Source organism: Sciurus vulgaris (assembly GCF_902686455.1).
Source record: "Sciurus vulgaris genome assembly, chromosome: 1".
Taxonomy (NCBI): Eukaryota; Metazoa; Chordata; class Mammalia; order Rodentia; family Sciuridae; genus Sciurus; species Sciurus vulgaris.
Genome location: NC_136461.1, coordinates 18,965,410 through 18,989,067, shown reverse-complemented (window position 1 = coordinate 18,989,067; position 23,658 = coordinate 18,965,410). Strand labels below are relative to the sequence as shown.

General features: G+C 41.8%; 1 protein-coding gene across 3 annotated transcripts in view; it reads right to left on the bottom strand.

Annotated features, from left to right (window-relative positions):
• Positions 1-23,658, bottom strand: part of ARID1A (AT-rich interaction domain 1A) — an 80,418-nt gene that overhangs the window by 23,686 nt on the left and 33,074 nt on the right. For all 3 annotated transcript variants that reach the window (XM_079114153.1, XM_079114151.1, XM_079114152.1), the window contains exons 3-4: positions 21,738-22,190; positions 20,391-20,507 (exon numbers count right to left, since the gene is read on the bottom strand). In XM_079114153.1, coding sequence (XP_078970279.1) covers positions 20,391-20,507; positions 21,738-22,190 — 570 coding nt within the window. The remainder of the gene's footprint in view (positions 1-20,390; positions 20,508-21,737; positions 22,191-23,658) is intronic.

Here is a 23,658-nt window from a genome sequence, read left to right as displayed (position 1 = left end):
GACTGTTTTTTCTTAAAACCTTCCTTAAGCAATGTATTTGTCAGTGGGGGAAGAGACTACCTGTATCAAACACTTCTTTTAAAAAAAGTCTTCAGTACAATAAAGTTTCAGTTGTAAGTTCTCTTTTTATCTTTAGTCTTTGCTATAAACGTAAGGAAGGGCAATCTGACACACCCCAGGCTGGAGAACTCCAGAGTGACAGATCTCCTGAAATGCTGTCCAAGGAGTGGTCTTGGTCCAAAAGATTAACTGCCACTATGCCTAGAAAGCAGGCTAGCTGGTGTTGGCTGAAACACCAAGAATGAATCAAAACACAGAACGGCCTTCCTCTTACTCCTGGTGGTATACTTTCGGGTCAGGAGTGAAGCACGTGGTAAGAAAGGGGAAGAGATACAAAGGCTAGTACCTATCCTTTTCATTTAGGACCAAGCACAGTCTCCTGCCTGAATGACATAACTGCTGGGAATAGCATAAACTGCTACTGGTCCCACTATGTTTCCAAAAACTTGGGTTTGTATCCTAGAAACCACCACATAGGATGGACCCCCCACCAAACTCCCTCTTTTCTTTTTCTACAATGGGCTATTGTTCTGAGGATAATGGCTCATTCTTCCTGTTACCTTCTGGCTGCCTGGTGGGGAATGTACAGCAGAGAAGGGTCAGACACTTTTTGTCTCTAGAATGTTTTTCAGGGGCCCACCTCCAAGAGGAAATTCCCCATATATGTCAGAATTCATAAAGAAAGCTCTAGGAAACCAAATCTCCAAATGTAAAAGTTAAAAAAGCAAGTCCCTTTACATTTCCTTTTATAAGGAAGCAGAATTGATACGAATATGACTATAACGTGTAACTTAAGGTAAGTGGTTGATTCACCTTAAATTTGCACAATTATCTTCTAATGTGGGTATAACCCCCATTTTAACAAAGAAGCAGGCTCAGAGGCTAGGTGACTTTCCTAAGGACAGATAGCTATTAAACAGAAAAACTGGAATTCAAATTCATATTACCCTGCACTCTTTCCCATAAGGTAGAATTTTGACACTATCAACCGCTGGCTCTACACTCCAATTCAAGCAAGCAGTAACCTGTTTCCAGATATGCTGGGTGATTAGCTACTATGCGCCTCTGAACAAGCTAACTTCACAAAGCCTCTCTTAGCTCCATTACAAGTAAGACTGAAACCAGACAATCCAACTCTTTACAAGTCTACAATGCTATTTGTTCCATTTTTCCTAGCCACTCTTCTTAATAACTTTCCTGGTTTATTTCAAATCAGCCATTCCACCTATCACCCTATGAACTTAAACCTACATGAATGGTTTTCTTTCATTCATTCTTTTGCAGTGATAAGGTTCAAATCAGGGCCTTGCACATGTGTCCCGTCCCCGTCCCGTCGTCCGTCTCCCCCCCCCCCCCCCCCCCCGGTATTTTTCAAAAAGGTACTAAATGTAAGAGGCGGAAGGGAGAATCTAGGAAATTCATTTCTATGATGGTAGAAGTCTGGTCTCTGCTTGAGATTCAAACTGAATGTGTGGAGAATAACAAGTTGAAGACAGTTTCAGCAATTCAATAAGGTCCGAACCAACTGAGGGAGACCCTGTCTCAAAATAAATAAAAAGGACTACAGTGGTAAATGACCCTGGGTTCAATCCCCAGCACCCAAAACAAAACAAAACCTGAATGTATTCTATTCCTATTATTAAGCATAAGGGCGTGGCTCAGATACAAGTCAAGCTATTCTTGGCCTCTGGCTAGAAATTTAGCTCAGTAGTAGAGCACTTGTTTAGCATGCTTCAGTTCAATCCCTAGCTAAATAAATAAATAAATAGATAATTCCTGTCCTCACTTCAGGTGATTTCAAACTATCACACTTTCTTTCTCACCCAGCTCCTCAGCAATCCTTCCAAACTGCTGGACAATTAGGCCTTATTTAGAAGCCCCATCCCCTAAGGTAGGGAATGTAAAGGCTCCTTTCTGGAGGCAAAAGCCAAGTAAGTTTCAACCCCCAGGTCACAGACATGCTCCAACAACAGGGCAACAGAGCTCTCCCTTAACTAAACACATGAGGTTGGCAGATTTCCCAGTCACCAGAGGAGTAGAACTGGAGGGGAGGACCAATGGCTTAATGATGCACTATAGGTGTGATAACTACATACTAACATAATTTTTTATTTAATTTAGCCTTGGGAACTTCAAAAATGAGAACCAAGTCAGGTACAGTGAGTGGCATGCTCCTCTTGTAGCAGTTAATCAGGAGGCTGAGGCAGAAGGATGGCTTGACACTAGAAGTTTGAGGACAGCCTGGGCAATATAGCAAAACCTTGTTTCAAAAAATAGATGAGAAAAGCTTTGTGGGGGCAGCACTCATAGAAATATGCAAGTCATTCTGTTAAAGCATCTGCTTTAAGCAGAGGCTACAGGACAATTTCCCTGGCCCACTACCCCAACCCACACCCCACAGGCAGAGCCCAGAGATCCTTTGAGGCTTCACTAGAGTAGGTGTTTTTTTTGTTTTGTTTTTGGTACTGGGGATTGAATCCAGTGGCACTTAATGACTGAGCCACATCCCTAGGCTTTTTTTTTCCTTTTTCTTTTTAAAGAAACAGTCTCACTGAATTGCTGAGGCTGGCTTTGAATTCATGATCCTCCTGCCTCAGCCTTCTGAGCTGCTAAGATTATAGGTATGTACCACTGTGTATGGCCCTAGACGAGGTGTTAAAAAACTAATGGTAGGGGCCGGGGCTGTAGCTCAGTGGTAGAGCTCTTGCCTAGCACATGTGAGGCAATGGGTACCATCCTCAGCATCCATAAAGATAAATAAATAAGAGGTATTGGGTCCATCTACAAAAAAAACAAAAAACAAACAAAAAACTTAATGGCATTGTGCTATATTTGCCCCCTTTCCCCACTAGCCTGCAGGACTGGAGAAAGATCAGGGTATTAGTGAAGAAAAAAATGTCAGCTATACAAAAGACAAGATGATAACTGTTGCTCAATGAATAATCTCCTAAAAGCATCCTCCTTAGATCCAATCTCTTTCACTTCTCTTTCCCAGCATCTCCATTTCCATCCTATCGTGGTGTCTACACTCTAGACCTCCACAATGAGGGAGAGACTCTTGGGTGCTGCATTAAAGGGAACTGACTCTCCCATCTAAAAATGAGAAGTACAACCCCAAATGGGCCTTGGCAAGTTGGGTAAGGCTGTTGCTAGAACCAAGCAGTGCTGTCAGGTGCAGTGGTGCATATCAGTAATCCCAGGGACTTGGGAGGCTGAGGCAGAAGGATTGTAAGTTCAAAGCCAGGGTCCCAGCAATTTAGCAAGACCCTGTCTCAAAATTAAGAGGACCGGGGATGTGGTTCAGCGGTTAAGTGCTTCTGGGTTCAATCCCCAGTACCAAAAAAGAAGAAGAAGAACTATAGCACTGTAGGGAAGGAGGCTGGAATGTCTGGAAAGGAGGCTCTTGGGAGGCAGGGTTCTGTGTCACTGAAGATATTTCAATATAATTGTCAGAAAACAAGAATCTGCTGTTCTAACCCACCTCAACGAAATCTCGTGAGGTAGGTCTGACTCTTGGGGTAGAGGCTGAGGGCGTTGCTGAGGTAAGAAAGGGGAGAAGAAACACTGCTGGGCTGCTCACATTCCTGTGGTGGGAGCCCCTGCAAACAGCAGCTTGGCCACTGCAGCAGCGATTGATTTTTCCAGGGGTCGATATTCTGCTCCCACAGATCTGCTCAGTTGGAGGTTTAATCACATCGAGTGCTTCTGCTCAACATCTCCCCTATGTGTCTCCCCCTGCCCCCCGCCAATAAAACAAACACTAAACAATGAGAGTTGGCAATAGAGATGAGGTGGTGCTCCCTCACAGCTGTCCCTACCTTCTGAGAAATTCTAGGCACCAGCTTAAAGAGAGCTACGCATAATAGAATGAGCCAAAACTACATGGGCAGTCCACAAGAAGCTGTAGAGGCAGACCCACAAGCCTCAGAGAATCTTTTAATTCACTGTCCAACGCCCCCACATAGACCCACATAAAAATGGAGATTTTATTTATTAACAAATTTATTATTTATTTATTTTTATTTATGTGTGGGGGTTCTAGGGAGTGAACACAAGGATGCTCAACCACTGAACTACATTCCCAGATCTTTTTAGGTGTGTGTGTGTGTGTGTGTGTGTGAGAGAGAGAGAGGGAGAGAGAGTGTGGTGGTAGTTGTTTTGTTTTTGGAACCAGGGATTGAAGCCAGGGCACTTAACCATTACCACTGAACCACATCCTCAGCCTTTTTATTTTATTTTGAGACAGGCTCTCGCTAATTTGCTTAGGGCCTTGCCAAATTGCTGAGGCTGGCTTTGAACCTGCATCCTCCTGCCTCAACTTCCTGAGCCACTGGGATTACAGCCATTTACCACCACTCCCAGCTAGTTTTTTTATTTTGAGACAGGGTCTCAATAAATTGCCCAAGCAGACCTTGAACTTGGGAACCTCCTACCCCCAGCCTCTGTAGTCTTGGGGATTGTTTAAGCATGTGACACCATTCCTGGCTAAATTGAGAGATTTTAAGCCTAGAAAATCTAGGCTTCCGACATAAAAAAAATTAGAAGTTCCTGGAATTCCCACGGGGCACTAACTGATTAAAACCCTGCTCTCTGGTTTGTCACAGTCTCCATGAGGCCTGTATATCATGCTACCTGATGAACTCTCCTACACAAGCACACTGCCTGCCTCCCAAAGGCTTCTTACTTTAATGATAGGTGATATCCTATCCAGTTCCTAACTCTTATCCAGTCCTCTTGGTAAAAGATGTATATATGGGCTGGGGATAATGCTCAGTGGCAGAGTGCTTGCCCAGGCCCTGAGATCAAGTCTTAGCATCACAAAAACAAAATTAACCAAACCAACAAATACATACCAAATATGTCCAGAGTGTTTTGAGGGTCACTAGTTAACAGTCAAATGGGGGCGGGGAATGAAACTGGGTCAGAGCTGGACTTGAGTTAGAACAGTGCGTATTTATGGAATAGGGCTGTTCTAATCCCAGCAGGAAACAAGAACATTGTAAAGTCAGAGAAAGCAAGGAAGTAAGAAACTCCTACTTTCTTAAAGTCAAGCATTCCCGGTTAGGAAGGTAACCACACAGACCTTGTGCCATGATAAAGATCATCAGCTGTAATCCTAGAACTTGTACAAGCAGGGCAGGGAAAGAGGGAGTGCCAGGAAAGGAACACAGAAAAGCAATTAGAGTTCTAGGTATGGGAAGTGTAACGGGGAGTGGGTGTGGCCTTAGGCTTCCACATCATCTGGCTCTGCCCTCTATGGCAAGACTGGCTGCCCCTCAGAACTGCAGTAACTAGAAGGTCACAGTGGCGCATGACCATAATACCAGCTACCTGCAAGGCGGAGGCAGGAGGATTCAAAGTTCAAGGTTAGCCTGCATAACTTAGCAAGAAAAATAAAAAGGGGGTGTATCTCAGTAGTAGAGTGTTTGCCTATAATGCATGAGGTCCTGGATTCAATCCCTGATGCCTGGAAAAGAAAACAAAAACAAAAAACAAAAAAAAAAACAAAAAAAAAAAAAAAAAATTCTAACAACCAGAAAGCAAGCAAGGGCAATTGGGAAGACAAAGTTGGCACTATGCTGAGAACATGACTTAGAACTAGGTGGCTAATGGCCTCATAGGTTCTGTTAGTTCAAAATTCATATCTGGGTGCAGTAGCCTGTAATCCCAGTGACTTGGGAGGCTAAGGCAGGAGGATTGAGAATTTAAAGCCAGCCTCAGCAACTCAGCAAGGCCCTAAGCAACTTAGTGACCCTGTCTCAGAATAAAATATAAGAAAAGGGCTGGGGGGCTGGGATTGTGGCTCAGTGGTAGAGCGCTTGCCTAGGATGTGTGAGGCACTGAGTTTGATTCTCAGCACTGCATATAAATAAAATAAAGGTATTGGGTCCATCTACAGCTAAGAAAGGAAAGAAAGGAAAGAAAGAAAGAAAGAAAGAAAGAAAAGAAAGAAAAAAAGAAAAAAAAAAAGAAAGAAAGAAAGAAAAAAAGAAAGAAAGAAAGAAAGAAAGAAAGAAAGAAAGAAAGAAAGAAAGAAAAGAGAGAGAGAGAAAGAAAAGAAAGAAAGAAAGAGAAAGAGAGAGAAAGAATGAAAGAGAGAAAGAGAAAAAAGGAAGGAAGGAAGGAAGGAAAGAAAGGAAAGGAAGAAAGAAAGAAAGAGAAAGAGGAAAGAAAGAAAGAAAGAAAAGGATTGGAGATGTGATGACTCAGGAGTTAAGAGCCCCTGGGTTTAATCCCTGGTACCATAATTAATTAATTAATATTAGCCAGCGGTCTTTCCTATCAGAACCTACTGGTCTAGATTAAAATCCAAATATTTGGGTAGAACAAATAGATCTGAGAGTGGGAAGTTGATAGAACTGGAAACCAGGAAAGATAGCTACCAACACCTTTGTTTTAAAGGCCTTTAAAACAAAATGAAACAAAACTCTGAACATAGGAGACTTATTATAAAAAGATATGTTATAAAAGTAGAAGACGTGGGAAAATCCAAATGTTCTTGATAATGCTTCCTCTGAATACTGATTCCTTTTATTTAAAACTTGATTTTTCTCTTACCTTTCCCCAAATGTCAGGAAATTAACTCAGCTCAGTAAATAATATTCAATATTTCTCCCACATCAAGGCTGGCCTTAAGGGACAGGTTTGTTGATTCTCAAGCTTGAGTTTTAACCCCTAGTTTCCATCAACAAGGCATGGCTTCTTAGCTTCCTTGGGAAAGGTCAAATGGGAAGGAAGCTAGTAGCTTGAAGCAGGGCTTCACTTCAAGGCAATCAGTGATTATGTCATAATACTAGCCAATTCCATGCTGATATCAGGTGGGAAAGATGGAACAGCTTCAGGCTACAGAAGTGAATGTTTCAAGAGATCAAGCATTGGTTCCCAAAGTGATGGCACCAGAACGCATCCAACTCCAACACAGTTTTCAGGTAGAACACCAAAGTCATAGAAACAGGATAAAGAAAACAGAACTAATCCTATAGTAGATTTATCAGTTATGTTAACATAGTTCCACACTATAAGTCCTCCTTCTCTGGACCAAGTTAGATGGGAATAGATTCTCAGATTGGCTTAAGGGGTCCCTAAACTGCCAAGGATGGGCCAGCTTTGCAAGCACACATCTGGGGTTAGTTTTCTGATTTTGGTTGGGTTTTTTAAAAGCAGGACAACAATGGAAGCTAGGGAATGTTCTCTGGGGTAATCTAACTGGCTCTGCAGAAAATTATAACAGCACCAATAGGAGAGAAAAGAGAAGGAAAAAATGGGTACAGGTAAGCCACTGTCACTAAGGCAACTGAGTTCACTCATATGTTGACTCAGGAACTTCATAAGATTCTACTTTTTGAAGAATTCTTTCTTCCAGAGTAAATACTTCTTATATCTCCTGGAGAGCAGACCTAAGTCCAAAAGTTATAGCACCTCTCACTTAGACTAGAAATCACAATCTTTTTTTTTTTTTTTTTTTAAATATTTTTTTAAAGTTGTTGATGGACAAAATAGCTTTATTTTTTTAATGTGGTGCTGAGGAAACCCAGTTTCTCACACACGCTAGGCAATCGCTCTACCACTGAGCCACAACCCCAATCAGAAATCACAATCAGAGCTGGGGATATAGCTCAGTTGGTAGAGTGCTTGCCTTGCAAGCACAAGGCCCTGGGTTCAATTCCTAGCACCGTTAAAAAAAAAAAAAAAAAAAAAAAAAAAAATCACAATCAAATATCCCTCCATAACTCCTTCTTCCCATTCTCCAAAGAGAATAGGCAGTCTATCTCCCTCCACACTGGAGACCTAACCTAGGGCCTCACACATGCTAGGCAAGCACTGAGCTCTATCCTCAATTCTTTTAACTTTACTTTGAGCCAGGGCCTAAGTTACCCAGGCTGGTCTCAAAATTGCAACTCTTCTGCCTCAGCCTCCTGAGTCTCTGGGATTATAGGTATGTGCCACCATGACAGCTCTTTTTTCTTTTCTTAAAGGATCTTTCTGCAGATTCTTTTCAGGAGATGGTCCAACAGTAAAAGCACTGGACTAAGTCAGGGAACCCAATGTTTTCAGTTACTGAATCAAATCCCTTACCCTTTTATGAGCTTTAAAATGCTCGTATGTAAGATGGCCAGGGGGAGGGGGAAAGAGGAGAGTGGTAGTTTTAATGTGATATTCTGTTAGATGGCCTCATGTGACTCCATTCTATTCTTTCTATAAGTGTAGAAGTTAAAAAGTTAAATACTGCTGGGTTCAGCGGTATATGCCTGTAATCCCAGCAACTCGGGAGACTGAGGCAGGAGGATTACAAATTCTAGGCAAGCTCAGCAATTTAACAAGGCCCTAAGCAACTTAGGGAGACCCTGCCTCAAAATAAAAAATAAGAAGGACTGGGGATGTGGCTCAGTCTTAAATGCCCCTGGGTGAAATCCACATTAACAGTCCCCCCGCCCCCAAAAATAAAAAAGCTGAAAACTGCATTTCCAAAAACCCCTTGCAGACAGATGAGTTTTAGGTATAATTTGGGTTCTGCTAATCAGAAGCAGACTCATGGGTGTGTCAGAGACCACGTTTCTATCTCTTTCACTTGTTTCTGAAGAATCATTTTGGTTTTATCCTCCACTTAATAATACAGGTGCTAGTTCTGGCAGGAGCAGCTTGCTTCTTGATTCCAGCTTACTGATCCCCAGGATGACTGACTTAGGGGTATAACTTGAGAACAATCTGAGAGCTCAGAGAGGTAGGAATATCCCTGTGGGTCAAATCTAGGTCAGATTTGGGTTCCATTCCTGGAAGCCAAGCCTAGAGCATGTTCCCTCAATCCTTCCTTCACAAGCCCAAGTAGTATTAAACCACTCTCTGTTAACCCTAGGATTTAGTATGAAAACCCATCTAACTCAGAATTATCAGATGATCCTAAAAGAGTGGGTGTGAAGGAAGGAGAACAGATTGGTTCACAAAGCAATGCTTTCCTTGGGGAAAATGGGCAAGCAGGGAGGAAATGTTAGACTTTTAAATACATTTTTCCAGGACAGCCTCCTTCACTTCTCTTTTTACAACCTCCCTGCACTTTCTCCCTCCCACTCTAAGCTAGGGGGAGGAGGCACAGAGGTTGAATTGCTCATACAGGACGGAAGGTTGAGTCAGCGCACACTTTCTTTTCCAACCCCATGTTCTTCTACAGTCTGTTATTCTGATGAAGGTGGCATTACCTGCCCAACACAAAATAAGGATCATCTGGGCTTCAGGGAGGCTTGGGTTAGATAGGAGACCACATGTCCTCCTGAGCAGTAGCAAACATGCTCATCAACTCCAGGTGTCAAAGAACTAGGGAGCCACAATCATATGTGGCTAATGAGTGAAGATATGTTTGGCTCGACTTCTGATACCAATTTCTGATTTATAACATTTTGTAGCAGGATGAGGACAAAATGAAAAACAAGGTCAATTCAAGTGGTATGTTTGGTGGGATGGGGTATATCCCCCCACTCCTCTGTAGGAATGACAGAGTCCAGGAACCCTCATATTAGAGGTAAGGCTCAGCTGCTTTTCAGACTGAGGTTGTTGAATAAAACAAAAGGTTCCAGCAAGAGGAATCTGTGTGAGACACACAAGCAGGAAGCAGAGCTGAGCCACCATGACTAGAATAGAAACAGGAAATGGGCCCAGGAATAAGCATACAGTAATCTGCTGCAAGCAGCAGAGGCTCTAGCAGGCACCAGGCAGTATCAGGGCTAGAACAGCGTGACTAAGATGGAGAAGCGGATTGGCCAGCCCTGCTGGAGAACGAGCGTTCTAAAGAAGGATGGTTACATGCACAGAGTACACACTGCTCTGAGCATTCTGTGCAGATGTGACAGAGGGGGTGGGGATTTCCTTTTCAAGACTGAGAGAGCACCTGGGCTATAATTCAAGAGAAACAAGTATAGACACATGGTCAGATGTAAAGAAAACAGGTCACCAACCTCTGAACACTTAGCTTCTCTGGTTACCACAATTGCTAGTGGCACTTCTGTCATTCCTTAGAAAACACACCATCAAATCCCTAGGCAAGAACTATTGGCCCTCTCTCCTATATGAAATGGACAAAAGGGAATGGAAACAGTGTTAAGATTAAAATCCTTCAAATTTTTTTGTTTTGTTTTGTTTTGTTTTGTTTTTGCTGTGCTGGGGATTGAACGCAGGGCCTTGTGCTTGCAAGGCAAGCACTCTACCAACTGAGCTACATCCCCAGCCTCCTTAAGCACTCACAGGATTTGTCACTCCTCCCAATCAACCCAAACAAAAAGCTGGCCCTCACACTCAGACAGGAGGTAAGGCCATCCAACACAGTTTTACTGAATACCTGGCTGTGCTGGGCACACGACAGGTATCAGACACAGTTCTGAGTGCTCAAGCAGAGGTACCAGCATAATTGTACTCCCATAGGAAGAAAATGGGGAAGAAATCCCAGAGAAGGTACTTCAGCTGGACTCTGAAGCCAAAGTAGAAAACATGCAGGGCATTAAAAACAGACACACACACACACACACACACAGGGACAAATATCTTAAGCAAAAGGACAACAGCAGAAAGGATCAGGAGTTGTAAGGGGCTTAAGTATAATTGAGTGGCCAGAGAACAGGCTGCAGAGACATGCTAAGAGCTGTGGATGGCTCTACTGTGGACTCTGAACTGTGAGCACAGGGGGCCCCAGAAGTACCCCAAAAAAACCTGATGATAAGCTGGGCAGGGTGGCATATACCTGTAATTCCAGTGACTTGGGAAGCTGAGGCAAAAGGACGCAAATTCAAGGCCAGCCTGAGCAAATTAGTGAGAACTTGTTTCCAAATAAAAAATAAAAAGGATTGAGAATGTAGCTCAGTGGTACAGCACCTCTGGGTCCAGTTCCCAGTACCACAAAAAAGCAAAACCAAAAAACTTGATAGTCTCTCACAACCAAAGATTCTTTAAATTTTACTAGACATGGTGAGTAAAACATATTGTATCACAAAGTTCCCAGCGTGGTATTTCCTTTGAAAATCTTACTCTTAGCTTCCAGGATCTAACTTCATGCTTCTAATCCATTAGAAAATGAATCACTCAGAGACATTGTTTACAGAGTTATAGCCAAGAGAGGTGGGACCGGGTCTGAGAATGTGTACTTCTAGCAAGATCCTAGGAGATGTCAGTGTTGCTGGTTGAGAGATTACATTATGAGTAACAAGGATCTAATTAAAATTAGCATGAACCAGGATATTGTGTGTCAAGAAGAAAGGCCTACAGAATAGAGCTTGGTCCAATCAACATGGGAGAGCCAAAAAACCAAACTCTACTCAACATTCCACAGTTTGAGGCATTCCCTTACATTCGTCCAAGCAGATCCTACAGGTCTGGTCACACCCCTCTCTCTACAGGTTTAGTCAATCCCCATCCCCCTCACATACATAACTGCCCTTTTTGCATCTCATTGGTGTTTTCATCACCAAGCGGGGGTCTAAGAAAACAAAAGCGAATGAAAATCCGTTCACATTCCTTACTTTAGATTATGTTTAGTAAATGTTACATGGCAAAGAGTTGACACTTTAGTCTAAAAATGAAAAGAAAATCAGATTGTCCATGACTTTACTTGGTGGCATACAAGAGGAAATATTTCACTTGATGCATCAGAGCTAGAATCAAATTCTGATTTTAAGCCTTGGTTTTCTCATATTAAAATAGGAGTGGGTGCTCAGTACATTTCAATTCCCATCCTTCCAGGATCACTGGTGTCTGTAAGCTCCTTTCCTGGCTTTACTCCTATTAGACTCTACAGGAACATAATAGCTCCCACCCACTTCCTCTTTTCAGACCACTGCAATCCAAACTCAAAGTGTGAGAACATCACAGAAGTAAAACATGAATATTAATAGTTATTATGTCGAGTGATAGCTAAAGAACGGCTTGGAAGTGGGGCGCGATGGTGCATATCTGTAATCCCAGTGGCTCAGGAGGCTGAGGCAGGAGGATTGTGATTTCAAAGCCAGCCTTAGCAACTTAGGGAGGCCCTGAGCAACTCAAAAAGACCCCATCTCTAAATAGAAAATAGGGCTGGGTTTGTGTCTCAGTGGTTAAGTACCTCTGGGTTCAATCCCTGGTGCAAAAAAAGAAAAAGAAAAGGAAAAAAGGAAAAAGAAAAAAAGGGAGTGGGGGTGGGGCGGGGCTTGGAAACCCAAGAGATAAACCAAGGGCATTTCTGTATGTCAAAAGGATCCCAATAAAAATGCTTCATGACACATTCACTGTCTGTTTTCCTTGATTTGTTTATTTGTTTGCCTGTTTTGGGGGTGATACTGGGGATAGAACCCAGGGCCTTGTGCATGCTAGCAAGCATTGTTATCACCAAGGTGCATCCCTAGGCCTTTACAATTTAATTTTTAAAATTTTGAGACAGGGTCTAAGTATAAGTAGCCCAGGCTGGTCTCAAACTTGTGACCCTCCAGTTTCAACCTCCCCAGTAGCTGGAATTAACAGGCTTGTGCCACAGCATATAATATTTGAAATATAAATTAACAGGATCTCTCTTCCCTTTGCTTCCAGAAATATCACACAATCCTGGTCCTCTGCCGATCTCCCTAACTCTATTGGCTGTGTCTACCTGGTGACTGTAGGCATTGTGCAGGGCTCCATCTGGCCCTTGTCTCCATACTCCATTGCAGCCTCTGAGGTCCACTTTAGTCCATAGTTTAACTATTAACTACCACACAGACAACCCTGCAACCCTATCCAGATTCAGCTCTCCCCTAAGTTTTACTCTTCCATTTCTTACTAGTAAATACGCAGTTTGTTTTTGGATTTCTCACTCTTTCATGTTCCATAACATAAAAAAGGAACTTCTGCTGAAAAATGAGTTTTCCCAATTAATCTTTCTATTTCTGTCAATGAGATTTTTTTCTCTCTCTCTCTACTCCCCATCCTAAACCAATCTATCAAAATCATTAAACCATTCACCCAGGAGAATCCACTTATTCTCAGTTCTATTGATTCTTTCCTACATGTGTCACATGTGGGACGAAGTGGCTATGCAAACGAGATAGAAGTAGAACAACTTTTTTTTCCCTTTGGAACTGGGAACTGAACTCAGAGGTGCCTTTTTTTTTTTTTTTTTTTTTTTAATGGCAGGGGGACAGGGTCTCCCTAAGTTGCTTAGGGATGCTGGCCTTGAACTTGCAATTCTCCTGTCTCAGCCTCCCAAGAGGCTGGGATTATAGTCCTGCACCACTACACCCAGCTAGAACTCTACGTGTATTGCCAGAATTATTTCAACACTTTAACTTATTCCCTTGCTTTCATACTCTCCCCTTTTCAAATCATAATATATGCCAATGGATCGTTTTTGTGAAGTATCCTCTACAGGCCTATAAGATCAGCTCCAAATGGTTTACTTAGCCCACCAGTGTCTGAACCATGACACAGCTTTCCTTCTGTTAATCCCCACCTCAGGAAACCTGACCAACCCCCCAAATACCTGCACTGCACCCCATCCCCACTCCTGCTTTGCCTCTAATCAAACTGGATTTTTCCTTTTTTTTTTTTTTTTTTTTTTTTGCGGTGCTGGGAATCGAACCCAGGGCCTTGTGCTTGCAAGGCAAACACTCTACCGACTGAGCTATCTCCCCAGCTCTGGATTTTTCCTTTCTAATCACGCAAATACAACCATGTCTAGATCATATTCAACTTCCTCCATGTTGTCTTTCCTCAACTATTTAGACATGAATGCATCACTGATATCACCAAACTCTTGATAGCACTCATTAAAACATTGAGGCACATGTTCTTCTGTTTCATGTCTACACTAATGAAATAGTGGACCCTTGAAGATAGAAACCATGTCATATTCATAATCAGAGACATAAGAGTGCAAATTATTTCAGAAATCATCCATGTCCAGGCCTTGTCTCTAATGCCTATTTGCCAAAGTGGTAGGTTTTATTACTCCAGGGATGGGGAACTTACCAACATTTTTTTCATCACTAATATTCTCATCTTCCAGATCATAAAGGAAATTGTATATTATCATGTCTGAACCTAAGCCTATGAACAACTGATATCCTGAGGTTTTAAAGCAGTCAGATAACTTGGTAGGTCATGTGATTGCCCCCACCCCCACCCCCGCCTGGGGTGATTATATTGACGACAGACTTGAAAGTAAAAAGGGAGAGAAAAAGAACAGTCAGGAGCCTATGGCAAGACACCAAGTGAGAGGTAACAGGGACCTCAATAAAAATGGAGTGGGGGAAGTATAAGGGAAACCAGATTCAAAACCATTTCTAAGGTAGACTATGATCTAGTGTCTGAGCATGGCCCTACTACTGGAAGGAATCCAGTGATGAGCACAAACGAGGAGCATTTCCAGGGCGGCACTGGCAGTGCAAGGGCTGCCCTAACCCAGGAACAAACTGCTCTGAGGCTATAGCTACAAAAGCAGTCTCATCTCGTCCAAATCTCTTTTTTTCCCCCATCATTTTCAACCCATAGCCTGCCCTTCCCAATCTCCTAGAGTCAAATGGTAGTAGTGTATGTGACCGCTATTATTTAGATTAGTACTGTGCCTTCTAGGCTAGTAATTTTTTTCCTTCCCTTTCCAAGGATTCCTACCTTAGTGTTATTCCATCTGGGATCATTTGAACTAGCAGCAACAGTACCACTGGAGGTATGTAAAATTTTTGGGTCTGCCCTGCACCTACTAAACCAAGAACAGCTCAGGCAGATCTCAGTAATCTGTGTTTTAATTAATCTCCAAGTAATTCTTAATGCATGATAAAATTTGGAAGCACTAGCTATCCTCTTCAAATCTGGGTTTTAAATCCCATATCCACTTTATATCAGTCTACCTAAAGTGCATGACTAGGCGTGTAGCTCAGTAGTGGAGCACTTGTCTATCATGAGCAGGATTTGATCCCCAGAACCACAAAAACTGAAAAAGGCCAAATGTAAATTTAGAAAAATGGCTTAGTAAGGAAAATTAGGGATGCATTAGGCAAATATTATTCCAGGGAAACCAAATATACGTGGACGCATCATTTAAATAGAACCTTTTAGCCAGGCACCGTGGTTCATGCCTATAATTCCAACAACTCAGGAGGCTGAGGGCAGGAGGATCGTGAGTTCAAACCCAGCCTCCAGAACTCAGTGGGGCCCTATCTCTAATGAAAGATAAAAAGGGTTAGTGATGTGGCTCAGTGATTAAGTGCCTCTGGGTTCAATCCCTGGTACCAAAGATAGATAGATAGATAGATAGATAGATAGATAGATAGATAGATAGATAGATAGATAGATAGATGCTTTTAAAGGTATAAATCCAAGTCATTCTCAAGAAAAATTGTATCAAAAGTTAGATACCAATTTTCAGGTGAGTTCCTCCAAGATATTGCTCCCAAATGAAGAAAATTAAAGAGCTTAATGAAACACCTAGAGATATGGTCACTCATATCTTACAAAATCAATCTTAATATAAAGTGAGGTTGTAGATATTTTACAAGATGAATGACAAACCCTAACCTCATCTCCCAAGGCTGCTGTCAGAAAGCACAAATAATGTATCCTCTAAGGCGGAGTTTGGGTCGTCCCATAACAATCTGTGATGCCTACCTTGCCCTAGTAGCAAAAAACAACAACTGGTAATACATAGCTAAGCTGACCCCACCAGACATTAGACATACTCTTGCCAGATGAATGTTATGGACACTGCTCATATTCATTTGTCCAATGAGTGGGAGCCTACTATATTCCTGGTACTGCGATGGCAATGAGCAAGACAGAGCAAGTTAGCCCACAATGAGCTTTTGTTTAAATAAGTAATTTAAAATATACTTTAGATAAGCACTCACAACAAGTATGGGTGCAAAGAGTCTAAAAGGAACCAGACACAATCTGGAGTAGTAGATCTCTATACCTGGGATGCGAATCAGAATCATTTGGGACAGCTTCTAATTAAACCAATGCCCAAGCCCCACCTCACATCCAGCAAGTCAGAACTCCATGAACCCTAGACATTTTTCTTTTTGTGGTAGCTTGTTTGGGCAATCCTGGAGATTGGACCCACTGCACATGTTAGGCAAGCACTCTAACACTGGGTTATGTCCCCAGCCCTTTTAATTTTGAGACAGGGTATTGCTAAGTTGCTCAGACTAGCCTCAAACTTGCAATCCTCCTGCTTTACCCTCCTGAATAGCTGATATTACAGGTATGGCACATTATACCTAGGTGGCATTAGTTTTGTGTTGGTACTAAGGATTAAACCCAGGGCACTTAACACTGAGTCACATGCCCAGCTCTTTTTATTAAGACAAGGCCTTGCTAAGTCATTTAGGGCCTCACTAAATTGCTGAGGCTGGCCTCAAACTTGCAATCCTCCTGCCTCAGCCTCCCAAGTCACTGAGATTACAGGTGTGCACCACCATGCCTGGCTGGCATTTGTTTTTGAAGATAGTTACCCTAGATAATCCTAACATGTGGCCATGGTATACAACCACTGGTCCTGTAATAGGTGTTGGGGGCACAGGGAACAACAACAGAAGCTTACCATTTAAGTAAAAAGAGGTCTATCAAAAAGTTCTATCAACATGAAGCAAAGAAATTTCAAAAGTTGGATAGTACTTCCCTGGGTAAAGAGAAGGAGCAGTGATCCCAGAGGGGTATATAAGGTTTTTACCTACATGTGTTAGTGTGGTTTGGTTTCTAAAGATAAATACTCAGACATCGAATTGTTCCTTATACCTGCTTCTCTGTCTTAAGTATTTCAGGATTTTTAAAGTTAAAACAGACTTACTCAGTGAAGACATCATAAAAGTTAACTTAAGCTGAATCTTGAAGTTTGATTAGGAAGAATGTTCAGAGGAAATTATCTTTAGGATACAGACTGAGACCAGGCACAGTGGCACATGCCAATAATCCCAGTGACTCAGGAGGCAAAGGCAGGAGGATCACCAAGTTCAAGGCAATTAGCAAGACCCTGTCTCAAAGTAAAAAAATAAAAAGAGCTGGAAATGTGGATCAGTGGTTAAGCATCCCTGTGTTCAATCCCTGGTACCCCCCCCCAAAAAAAGATGTAGACTGAGAGATGAACAGGAAGAGGTAGCAGGGAAAGTGGGAGAAAGTATGAGGCAAATAGAAGAGAATATGCAAAGGTCTGAAAGTGGAGAAAACATGAGGCCTGAGACAGACAGAGAAAGCTTCAAGCAAGGTGTAAAAAAAAAGGACAAAGTAGAGGTTCTCATGGCACCTTTCCTGGTTCTTCCTTTGGAATGGAAGCACTTGATAGAAATGCACATTTTCAGGATCCATTCCAGACCTAATAAACCAGAAAAATGGTGGGAGAAGCTCTGCTTCTGATGCCTGGGCACTTCTGATACTTAAGGGTTTTAATGCGTTTATAGCCAAGCAGGTATGGTGAATGAGTGAAGATGATGATAAACACAGGCCAGATGTGCACCTGTAATTGCAGCTACCCAGGAGGCTACGGCAGGACTGCAAGTCGGAGGCCAATCTGGACAATTTTGAGAGATTGTCTTAAAATAAAAAATAAATCTGGGGATATAGCTCCATGGTAGAGTGTACCCTGGGTTCAATCCCCAGTACTACAAAGGCAAAACAAAGTTTTAAGAGGATAATGTGCAACTGGAGGGGTTGTACAGTCAGCCTAGCATCTACATGACTGCCAAATTCAAACAGGTGCCCCCTAAAGCGTTACTTAGTGAAGGAATGCACTGCCAAGTCTCGGAAACCTTTAATACAACTGGTTAAGAAAGAAAAGAACTTTGAAGGGAATCTGACTTTTCATTTTTTCAGATGTGACTGCTTTCTAGCATGACTAGGCAAATCCGCCATCAAACCAAAATTTCAAAGAATAACCCCCTTTTGTTTTCTGGTTCAAGTAGCAGAAGGATAAAAAGCAATTAAAAATACAAGATGCCGGGGCTGGGGATGTAGCTCAGTGGCAGAGCAGTTGCCTAACATGTGTGAGGCACTGGGTTCAATCCTGCACCACAAAAAAATAAATTAAAAAACAAAAACTAAGATGCCAATAACCCAGCCAGCTCACTTCCCACATGGAGTTTCAACCACAGAGCAAATGACCCACTATAGAAGGAGCCTAAACTTGGTAATGTTCCTTATTTGGGGGCTTTCCAAGAACAATCCTACCCTGGGCCTAAAAGGTTGCCAACATCTTCACTTCGGCATTCAGTAGGTCAGATCACAAGCTCTTGGATTCCCAACCCTTAGAAGACATGAACAGCATGAACAGCATGAGGTGTGGTGATGCACACCTGTAATCCCAGGGACTATAAGAGCTCAGGCAGGATTCCAAGTTCCAGGACAGCCTCAGCAACTTAGCAAGATCCTCAGTATCTTAGCAAGACATTGTCTCAAAAAATAAATAGGGGGGCTGGGGTTGCAGCCCCGGCAGTAGAGTTCTTTGCCTAGCATGTGTGAGGCACTGGATTCAATCCTCAGCACCACATAAAAATAAACTTAAAAATAAAATAAAGGTATTGTGTTCATCTACAACAATCAATTAATCAATAGGACTGGGAATGTGGCTTAGTGCTAAAGAGCCCCTGAGTTCAATCCCCAGTACAAAAAAAAAAAAAAAAAAAAAAAAAAAAAAAAAAAAAAAAAAAAAAAAAACCAAAATAAACAGAAACCCCACACATAGCATGTTCGTATATGAGTTTTCTCAGAACTAAATATTAAAAAATAAATAAAATAAACAACAACTAAATAATACTAAATACATTTTTATCAAAAGGTCACCAGAAGTAAGAAGCAGCTTTTTAAAGGGGAGCAACTTACAGGACTGAAAGAAATCCACTGATTTGGGTTCTTGCCACAATAGCACACCACCCAGATTTAGCCACAGACCACAGATGATGAGGGAGTAGTTACACATTTCTGACTGAATCAGGTTAAAAAGCACATTCCAGTGAAGTTCAGGATGCAGAAAAGGATTGCAACAGACACTAATGAGAAGGGAACAAAGAGTGATCACTTTATTCAGACACTTCCTCCCCCAATTTCTTAGTTGAGAAAGTCAACAGTAGAAGTCCCATCCTGACAGTGTCTCTCCATGTTGGCCTTGGAAGCCTAGGCTGATGAGCTCTGCAGACCTTGCCCTGCTATAACATTGTATCTCAAAGGTCTTCTGGGGAAGCCATGGGAGACTTCACTATAAAGAGAGTTCCTTCCTTGTATCTATCATAAAGATCCAGAAACCATTTTCTCCCAAGCTGGAAGGTCTAAAGAGACAGGAAATCTAAGTAAAATAAAAATTTCAAAAGACTCTTATCTGGGTCTGTGTGGCTAAACTTCCATTTTCTAATTGAAGCAGATCGTATAATGGAAGGGTGATATCTACGCACTTACTAGATTTTGGAGTAACCCATTTATTTCTGTGCCCTACAATTAACTTTCAGAGGCTGAGACTTTGCCCATGTGTAGTGGCAGAGGTAAAACTAAGAGTAAAATTATGTTCCCACAACCAATCTCCATGTATTTTAGTTGGTGTTAACTACCTTTTGGGTATTGGGCAGTCCCTATGCTCTCTGAGATGATTATAATGGCTGGCATTTATGGAGTGTCTACCACACACCAAGTTCTCTTCCGTTAGCCTATTTAATGTTAATTAGCACCCCATGAAGTGGATACTTTAGGTTGAAAACTAAGACACAGAAAGGTGAAGTGACTTGCCCAAGTCTACAGAGTTAGTGGTAGAATCAAGATGCAGATTCAAGAACTCTGGCTCTAGAGCCCAAGCTCTTCATCAACAAACTACACTGCCTTTCTCAGATATGATCAGTCTACTCCATAATTAAGTTCCTGATTCCAAAATCAAACACCAGGGCACCAAACACTGTATTAGGCAAAAGCACCCATTCACATAAAACCTCCATCATAAAAACCACTTTCATTTCATCCATGCTCAATGTGATAATGCAAGCTTGAATGTACCCCAGGATCCTATCTCCTACACACTAAGCCAAAAACATAAAAAATAAGTGCTCAACAATAAGGTAAAAAAACAGATTTTTCTCAATTTTGATGGAGAGCAGCAAGTGCTTCTAACATCTCCATCTTCTCTGCCCTTCATGTTCATCTCTAAGAGCCCAAGATCTTAAAAAAAGAAAACAGACCACAAACCTATTCCCTGAGTAGACATCCTACAAAATCAGTCTATGAATTCCTATTCAGAATTTTGAACCTGAATTCAAGGAACAGCTTATCATTTGTTTAGATCATTATTACCAAAACATCCAACCAGAAATTGCTTTTCATTGGTTTTCCTCTCATTGGTTGCCCCACCACCTTTCCAAGGTGGCAGAAATACTTACAGGCAAGCTGGAGGGTCTTGACTGAAGGCTCAGGTTCATATCTTCTTGCCCTCCTTTACTGGAGGTCATTGAGGGGGCTGAGGATGCCTGAGACCCAAAAGAATCTTGAGAAAGCTCCTAAAAGAAGAAGAACAAGATGTGAAGGCCTAGTATTGATAAACCAGGTAAGCTTACTTCATGGTGAAAGGCATATGGGACTTCAATACAGGAGAACTGGGTGTGAGATACAGCACACTTGTTAACAATATTATTTAAAGGCAGAAAAAAATCCAAGCCATGGTGCTTGAGATAAGTATGTCAACAGTGAACTGTTTCTGGTGGAACTGTCATCCATTTATTGCTACCCACAGGAACTGCTTCTTGGAGTTAAATTCATGCCACAAACTCCATTAAATGAGTACTGCTTCCTTGAAAGTAACCACGTTGGATTAAGAGATTTTTTTCTAATGATGCCACCAATGCACAAAATCGTTAGTGGACCTTTCATCAGTCATTTCTTCTCTTTTGGCTTTATAAAGCTATTTTTAGGCTTCATTACCTACATCTTGTTCTCCAGAAATAGCTCCAACTCAATTTTTGCTATTTCCTCAAATCAAGTCCACCCTCAAAAAACAAGATTTGCAGCCAACCAAACCTATAATTCCAATGACACAGGAGGCTGAGTCAGGAGGACTGCAAGTATGAAGACAGCCTCAGCAACTTAGCAAGACCTTATCTCAAAAATTAAAAAAAAAAAAAAGGTCTGGGGATGTGGCTCAGTGGTAGAATGCCCCTGGGTTCAATCCCCAGTATCACCAAAAACAAAGAAACAAAAAGATTTGCCACCAGTGAGAGTATTCTAAAGAATGTGATAGCAGCTCTCTCTGATAGCAATTTCAAAGAAAGGGGTTCAAAATATTTTGAGTAGAAGAATAACAGAATGGCAGCTGAAATGAATTATAATACAGCCTCTTAAAGAGACTGTTTTGGGAAAAAAAAAAAAAAAAAAAAAAAAAAAAAAAAAAGACCAAAGTCACTTGGGTGCTAAAGTTCTGATACACCGGTTAAAAAAAAGAAAGAAAGAAAAAAAAAAAAAAAAAAACTGTCTCATTATCTTTAATTTCTGATCTGTCTATGCAATTTTCCATTGCCCTATTTCTTAGTCAGTAAGGAGAGTTACAAGTCTTTATATAGTTAAGAAGGTTATCTTTATTAGTTCAATCAATCCAGTTAGCATGTTTACCCAGAGTTTAATTAGTTTTTAAGTATACATTAGAGAACCAATTTACATGGCAAAGTTCTGAGGATGCCAACCCCCAACCTGTCTGTGGCCATACACACAGAGGGCAAGAGGCAGGGGCATCTTACCTGTGGTGGAGGGAAGCGCTGCTGGGAGTAGGCAGTTTGCTGGGACTGCTGAGACTGGGGCTGAGGATATGCAGCCTGCTGGGAAAGCGTCGAGGATGCTGGCTGCTGAGGTTGTTGCTGCTGGTAGGGAGACTGTGCCTGTGGCTGCGAGTAGGGGGGTTGGCTCTGGGGGTGCTGCTGAGTCGTGGACTGCTGGGAGGGATATGGAGTTGGGGATTGCTGATGTGGAGGCTGGGATGGCTGCTGGGAATATGGAGGCTGAGAGGACTGGAGCTGCGGTGGCTGAGACTGTGGCTGCTGCTGATATGAAGGTTGAGCATGAGGGGTCTGGGATGGTGGTTGCTGGGAGTAGGGTGGCTGCTGCTGCTGAGGGTGAGGACTTTGCTGGTTGTAATATGGAGTCTGGCCCTGCTGACCATACCCACTGGGGCCTTGTTGTCCATAAGGAGGAATCTGTAAGAAAGGAAAAGATAGGTTTAGTGATTAGTCTTCTAGATAAAGAAATGTCAAGTATTCTATGAGAAGCTATGCCCTGAGGATATAAAAAGAGGCAAGCCAAGCCTCATAATAAGACGGTCCAGTGTTTTCCTACCATCCCTGACTAAACTGAGCTAGGGAGAATGGCCAAAATTGGTTATTAGGTGGTTTATTTACACATGGACTACATTCATCCACTGAAAATTTATACTATTTCGTATCTGGACAACTTACTTGAGTTTAAGAACAACTATTTTTACCAATGAGGCTACTCTTTTTATCTTGGCCTAGGTTGTTTTTATAAACATCAGGAATTTATAAACTAAACACAACAAAAACTCAATTGTAGCCTGGTTCAGCCAACTGAAAACTAGGGTTCTGTAATCAGACAATGTACAAATCATTAAGCTACTTTATTTCTTTATTCTTTGGTATTAGGGATTTAACCCAGGACACCTTACTACTGAGGTACAACCCCACACCTTTTCATTTTTTTAAACTTTTTGAGACAGGGTCTCACTAAGTTGCTTAGGACCTCACTAAGTTGCTGAGGCTGACCTCAAATTTGTGATTCTTCTGCCTCAGCCTCCCAAGTTGCTGGAATTACAGGCATGCACCACCACACCTGGCTCATTAAGCTGCTTTTGTTAGTCTTCATTTGAAAGATATTTGAGGGCCTATTTGCTTATTTGGTATATACCAACCACTATTTTAGGCTCTGGGGATGTATCTGGTAAATAGCCACACACACACATCCCCAAATTCCACCCCATCTCTCCTCAACTTTCCCAATGGGAGAAAAAGAAAAAAAAAAAAAAAAAGAAAGAGAAGAAAAAAAGTGACAGTATCTTATTTATTTTTTTGTGGTAATGGAGTTGAACCCAGGGTCTTGTGTATGCTAAGCAAGCACTCTACTACTGAACTACACTCCCAGTCTTCAATGTATCATTTTCTATATTTAAGGGTGTTTAGAATCTTAGAAGTAATTTTTTAATATATTCTGTCCCTCACCATTTTCAGTAGAAGTATCACTCAGATATCAATTACAGAAAATTCTGTCAATACAAAAAAAAAAAAAAGACAACAAAAAGATAATGATGTGGGGTTGTGGATATATATCAGTGGTAGAGCACTTGCCTAGCATGTACAAGATCCTAGGTTCCATCCCTGGCACTTCAAAGGAAAGGAAGGAAGGGAGGGTAGGCAGACAAAAGATGAGAGGAAATCTTAACATTTGTAACAGTATTAGTATCTATTGTATAATCTACCCTTTTTCTTCCACTCCCAGTTCCTGGTAAACATTCATTTTGACCCAGACAGTTGATATATGTTGAAGGCCTTGAGAAACATGTAGGGCCTTTTCCATTCCCAGGGCACAGAGTATGAATGGCTGTCTTTGTAGTAGCAGTAGACAGGTGCTCAGTCATTGCCTTTCCTCCATCCT